The 6,689-nt window shown below is 39.4% G+C and overlaps 1 protein-coding gene across 1 annotated transcript; it reads left to right on the top strand.

The window, feature by feature from the left end:
- Positions 1–389: 389 nt before the first annotated feature.
- On the top strand, positions 390–3,882 carry LOC114461385 (zinc finger protein 608-like). Its single transcript, XM_028443365.1, has 4 exons — positions 390–510; positions 2,585–2,807; positions 3,551–3,638; positions 3,782–3,882. The coding sequence occupies exons 1-4, from the start codon at positions 418–420 to the stop codon at positions 3,867–3,869; spliced, it is 492 nt and encodes a 163-aa protein (XP_028299166.1). The 5' UTR covers positions 390–417; the 3' UTR covers positions 3,870–3,882.
- Positions 3,883–6,689: the final 2,807 nt, after the last annotated feature.

The following is a 6,689-nucleotide window of genomic DNA, read 5'->3' as shown; positions in this document are numbered from 1 at the left end:
ATTTTTATGATAAGAGAATGCATAAAGTATGAACACAAATTACACATGCCTGCCAAATATAAAACAACGTTTTGAATGTTTAGATAACATAGCAATAACAATTTGCTTTTAAGTGTATAATAATTAATTTAATCATCATCATAATTGGACATATAGCAGTCATACAACAAATTCATCATCCTAAAACTGTGAAATATGTTTTGAGAATTTGAAAGTCTGAGTCTTTAATTGTTCTCCACGCAAAGTTTTGCTAGCGCAAAGCAATGTAGCTCTTATATCACTCCAAAAAAAGAACATTTAGAACATTTCTTTGATGTTCTGCCCTGTCATTTCTTCCTTTGATGTTCTCTGTGGCTAGGTGAATTCTGACACAGTAGTACTGGAGAGATATTACAAAGAATTGTTTAACGGCAGTGGATGTATAGCGAGCACAGGATTGATTTAAAGAAAATATCAGAACAGAAGTTGTTGCAAAAAGAAAGAAGCTTTCAAATGAGTGGAAGTAAAAAAGTAAGTGGACTTTTCAGAAATATTTTGGCTTATTTAAAGTCTAGAATTCATAATATCACTCTAAATGAGTTGTAAATGACTGAAAAGCTCTCAGCATTTCAGCAGTAAATAGATTTTGGAATACTCATCATGTTACCGCTGTGAATTTGTTCTACTTTGTTCCTTGTTGACTGCTAAATAAGTTTAAATACATCATTTACTGTGTCTTACAAGAAACGCTAAATCCTGAATGTTTCCAGTGAAGCAGGGTGAGCAGGTGTGGCTTAGGGTTAAAATGATGACCTTCACAGTAAAAAGGAAAAAGTCCACTTTAAATGAGATCCTTGGAAACCTCTAAAATTGATGAATCTATCGAGATTTTTTTTTTCAGCGAATAAAAAATTTCATTTCAGAAGCATAATTATTTATTTAATATGAAATAAAAAAAAAAAGCTAAATATTGTAAAAATTAGGGGTGTGCATTGCCATTATGCTGACGCTACAATTTTACGATGTGCGTGTCATGATACAATATATTCCGATACTAAACCATCCATTATATATCACAATATCTGTAAATACAATATTCACCTTTACAACAACAAAATGGTATGAGACACTATTTATTTCATTTTTTTTTTTCAAACTTGTGAAAACAACTAAATGGTAACTAACTGTAATTCATGTATCAATAACAAAAACAAGTTCTATGTTAATCAAACTATTAAGTTATAATTTTCAAAAAAATGCTTAACCTTTGCTTCTAAATCAGATTTTGATTCTGTAAAAATCTTAAATAATTTAAATAAATGTAACTACATACATCTGTCAAAGTGCCCAGTATGTTTTATGAAAATAAAGTGCAATCAACTTCCAGCGAAAATGCATTGAGGAGTGAGGTAGTTTAACAAGGTCTGATGGTTCGTTCACTGACACCTAGTAATCGGGCGTTTACGTGCTATGCTAATGTTAGCACAATTAAATGTTTTTTTTGTTGTTGTTAAAAAACACGATTAAAAAAAATGATTTGGACATTTTTTTGGATCAATACAATGATCTTGCAGTGAAATATCGCAATCTATTGCCAAATCATTTTTTTCTTCCACCCATTCTGTGCTGATTGTTTCAGGTTTGCACAACGTCTGCTGGGCTTTGTTTGCTGCTCTGAAATATCCATTAAAAGCTCAATATTACAAAGACTTGTTCACCGAATCGTGTGAATTTAATGTATTTTTCGTAATACATTTTTCATTTGTTTTTTCCATAGTTTATACAATGGGTACAGGAACAGTTAGCAGTTCTTTACATACTGGGTAAGAGCATGTGGTCGGTCACATTGAGTAGCCATTGTTTCTGTACATATCATCCCATCCCTCCCCACACTCTCCTATGAATCCCCACAGAATGCAGCCAAGGGTTAAGACCACTATGAAGAAAGAGAATTAACAATAAATAAATGATATAGCAACACACACACACACACACACACACACACACACACACACACACACACACACACACACACACACACACACACATACGGTCCATGAGTCCTTTGACCCTCATATTTGCAAAAATTCTCAAATAAATTTGTAAACTAAAAATAATTACAAAACGAGGCGTTTCCCATCTACCTTCTCCATCATGACGATATCCCCAGAGATAGTATGGAAAATGTATACATATGTATATATATCATCAAAATATACAGGTGAAGTAAGTAACATTGTAAATATAATATTCATAACATAATACTTGACAAATTAAAGGCAGAAAATAGACAAGATGACATTTACAACATATTGGTAAATTTCACTCGTAACTTTGACCAGCAGTTGATGTTGGGTGTTTTGGCACTGTTCAAACAAGTTGTGGAAAGCTCCAAGTGGGCAATATCCCTGTAACCGAGAAGCCATTCCCTCACTGACAGTGTATGTGGTGGTTCCCAACGACAAACTATCATTCTTTTGGCAGCTGTCAGACCAGCCAATAACATACACTTGTTTTATACAGATAATTTTAAAGATGTTGTTTTATTTAGTGAATCTAATATGCGTACACTAGTCAGTTTCTGATCCATCTTCTTCTCCTCTAGGTGGACTTCAAGGTCCCAGCTCCTTCTCCTCCTGGTCACCATGGAGAACCTGGAACCTCAGCTTTCCCCTCCTCCTGCCCCTCAGCACAACTCACCTCCAGTCAGAAGCAGCTGGATGGAGGCCCTTCAGGGCCACTGGATGGGAACTCTTCTTTCTTAGGGCCCTGCCAGCCAAGGACCAGAGTGAACCTGAAAGGAGTAGTGTGCTGTGAGACAGAGGGAGGTAAGCAATAGTATGGACGTTTACACACTAAACTGTCCATTATTAACGCCTTCATCTGTGATCTGTGTGTGTGTGTGTGTGTTCATTATTGTGGTAGTTTCTTCAAAAGTAATTAGTTACTAGGGATGTAAGGCTAATGGGAATGTGATGAAATTCTGCAATAAAAAAAAACAAAAAAAAAAACTGCGATATAAAATTCAAAGATTCACAAAATCAAATCAAAGATTAAAAAGAGCTCAGCAGTGAGATGACATTTGATCCCCCTGCTTCCCGTAGCAGCTCAGAGCCTGCATTGTTTACAACATGGCAGACACCGTGGAGGCTTCGTAGATACTTATCTAAGCCTATTTTATCTTAGTCACTCGTCCTTTCTGCGTCTCAACTTCAAAAAGCCACTAGACCTCCACACTATATAGTTTTCTCATTATCAGTAAATTTGAAAAAAGACTGAGGTTTTAAAATAATCAACACAGAACATTTTTAAATGACTATATCTTAAATCTGCTTGGGAGGTTATATACCAGAAATAGTTTGTCTCATAGATCAATAAATAAAAAAAAAGCTCTAAAAAAAGTAAAAGGTATAAGAAAATTTGGATCTCCACTGTAAATACTCGGTTTATTGACATTGTTGGAAAGTGTTCATATTTTGGTAAATCCTTGTGTTTAATTGGATGTGTAACAATATGTGTTGGTTGAAACAACATGTGCTCACTGATGTATTTATTTCCTACGTGATGACAGGTATTCTGATGGTAGATATCAAATGGCGAAATAGAAGCTACGTGGGAACTCTGTTAGACTCCACACAACATGACTGGGTTCCTAAAAGGTAACCTTGCGCTTTCCTCTTTAAATCAGATCCTTTAATTCACCCAATACTTTGGCTGATGGGCTATATAACATGAATTACTTCTGGGTCCATTTTTTTTCTAAGAATCTCATTTCTATGTTTAATTCCTTTCTCTTGATCAGCTTTTCTGAGTGGCAATCCAAGAACCCTGAGCTGCGTGGTGGCTGTGAACCAGAGAAGCGCAAGCGAACAACAGACGGGGATGAATAACTATGCAAAGTGTTCCCCTGAGCCAAAAGTTAAACGTATTTCAAAGCATAGCAGCTTTTCTGAGTGGCAATCCAGGAACCCTGAGCTGCGTGGTGGCCGTGAACCAGAGAAGCGCAAGCGAACAACAGACGGGGATCATAACTATGCAAAGTGTTCCCCTGACCCAAAAGTTAAACGAGTTTCAAAGCATAGCAGTGGTAAAGGACGTAAAGCTGGAGTTTGTCTAACAAGTAAACAGGTGTTTGCTGATAGAAACAGGGTACCAGCTGTGTACAGACGTGCATCATACCAACTCCAGGCTCCACAGGCTGCCCATGAGGGAGATGGACTGGCTCCTGCTGTCTCAGGTGAGCCCCACTCCATGGGGGCATCAGAGACGCGCAGGAACCCTGCGCGGGTACGCAGGCCCCCCGGTCACCTAACTGAGTATGTGGACTGATGGGGTCGCCGGAGGGGGCTATGTGATGCTGGTGTTGTGACAATGAACTGACCCCCTGACAAAATTGGCACCGCGGGAAAGTGCACATATTCGGCGAGGGTGGGAAAATGCTGTTGAACATCTTATAATAAAAGCAAGAAAGGTCTGTGTGTGTGTGTGTGTGTGTGTGTGTGTGTGTGTGTTTGTGGAGCGAATATCTCCCCGACACGGTATCTGTTCGACCTAAAACTTTGTCAACGGCTTCCAATTACCCCAAATGTGTGCATCCATTATTTTGGAGTAATTTGGTCTTTTCAAAATGTTTATGTTCATGTTTGTTTGACCGTTCGCAGTTTAGTCAAAATACACAAAACTAAATATTTATACAAAATTACACAAAATGACTATAGAATCACACTCCAAAGGCAACAAAAAAGTTAAATTTTACAAAAAATGCACAAAAAGACAAGAGAAAGATACAAAAACACACATAATCACTCCAAAAAACGTCTTTTTGTTTGTGTGTGTGTGGAGCGAATGGAGAGAGTGAGAGAGCGAGAGAGAGAGAGAGAGAGAGAGATTAGATTTTACAAAACACTTTAAGTTTAACACATAAAGACTTAAAAATCAACTCTTAATCCATTCAACTACAAACAATATTATTAAAACACGAGCACTGTTTAAAAGCGTCCAAGTCTCCAATGTGTTTAAAAAATCTACTGTAAAATCTAGCCAGAGTCTTGCCCTTATGTTGATCAACCACACTGCCTCAGCTTCTTGCCCTTTTCTGTTCTCTACTCGGTTTTTCCTGCTTATCTAAACTGCCACTTTTGCCTCACCTGAAAGGTAGTTGAGGAGCTGCCACTTCTTTTTGTTTTTTTTTTGTAGGCAGCTCCCATGATAAAAACCCTCTCAGTAAAAACCACATCAAAGAAACTAAAAACCAATGTTAAAAGAGAGAAGAAGCTTGTGAGAATGTCACACTCTGTAAAAACAGGGAGTACAGTCTCTCGAAGGCAACAAAAAGGACAAGTATTAAGAACGGCAGGATAAGAACAAATAAAGGCATTGGATGCAATAGCGCCATGTAAAATCCTCCACTGGAGGTCGGTGGTCCTCTTTTTTCGGGGAGGTTTCTCTCAAACCCTCCACTGTTGGTCCGCTCCATTTGTCCTCTGCCTGTTTGACCACACAGTGGGGGGGGGTTGTTTGCACAGTCCGGCCTTGTGGATGGCTTTTACACAGTTCATGTACCACGTTTTTTTTTATCAACTTTGTGCAATGTCAGTTTTTCAGACTGTGCCGTTTCCAGCAAGGGGCCAGTGAGTTCCTACAGGGCTGGGCTCAGCAAGATGTCAGGAAACGGGTCTGCAGGTCTAGTCTGACCTTTCCTTGCCCATAAACCATGAGAAGACTCTTCTCTTTCCCATGGAGCCTCTGGCGCCACAACTCCCGGAGCTTCTCTGCCACCCGGACAGAGTGTAGGCCCAGAAGAGAGCTCAGGGCCTGGCATCCCCCAACGCTGGCCCCACTGCATCCACCAGCTGCTGCAAGCACAGGGTCCTTATTTTTTTTGCAGTGCCATCATCAGGTCGGAGGTGACACTGCTGTTGATGTCCAGCTTGGCCCTTTGAATCAATGGTTTTCTCAACAACCAGTACAGAGAGTCAGACTTTGGACACCTTCTACAGCAGAAAAGGGCCCACGATTTAAAAACACCCTAATAAAGTCAGCCCACTTAATTTTAAAAGTTTAGAATCAATTAAAAACAGAGCAGCATCCAGCTTCAGGAAATCTGCACATCTCTCCACACAAGATCAGTCGGACCTGTAAGATATTTCTGTAAAAACTGTAGTCTGAAAGTGGCTGTCTGGCTGGCCAGGTGGATAAGGCCCTGTCCCCCCTCCTCTCTGCTTAAAAATAGCACCACTTGTTGCACCCAGTGTCGACCATCCCAAAAAAAATCCACCATTTTTTTCTGTAATTGGGCCAGCAATCTTGACGGGCGGTCTAAAACGGTTAAATGGTGCCACAGTTGGGATGCTACAAGATTGTTTAAAAACAGTACTCTACCTTTAAAAGACATTTGAGGGAGCAGCCATTTCCACTTGGGAAGTTTCCCCTCTACTTTTTCTGTGACACCCTCCCGTTCTTCTTCACTATGTGTTCCTTTCCGAGGAAAACCCCCAGGTACTTAAAACCATCCCTTTTCCACACTAAGCCTTGGGGAAGAACTGGGAGGCCCTCACACCACTCACAAGTCACGAGGGCTTTGCTTTATTCCAATTCACCCTCGCTGTCGATGCTTCGCTAAACTTTTTTTATAGTGTTGGTTAAAAAGTCTGCATCCCTCTGTTTTTTAATAAAAACCACAATATCATCGGCAGGTAAAATTAAGCCTT

This window comes from Gouania willdenowi, chromosome 4 (genome assembly GCF_900634775.1).
Source record: "Gouania willdenowi chromosome 4, fGouWil2.1, whole genome shotgun sequence".
Classification (NCBI taxonomy): domain Eukaryota; kingdom Metazoa; phylum Chordata; class Actinopteri; order Blenniiformes; family Gobiesocidae; genus Gouania; species Gouania willdenowi.
Note: the sequence above shows the minus strand (reverse complement) of the source record. Positions and strands in the feature narration are given on the sequence as shown.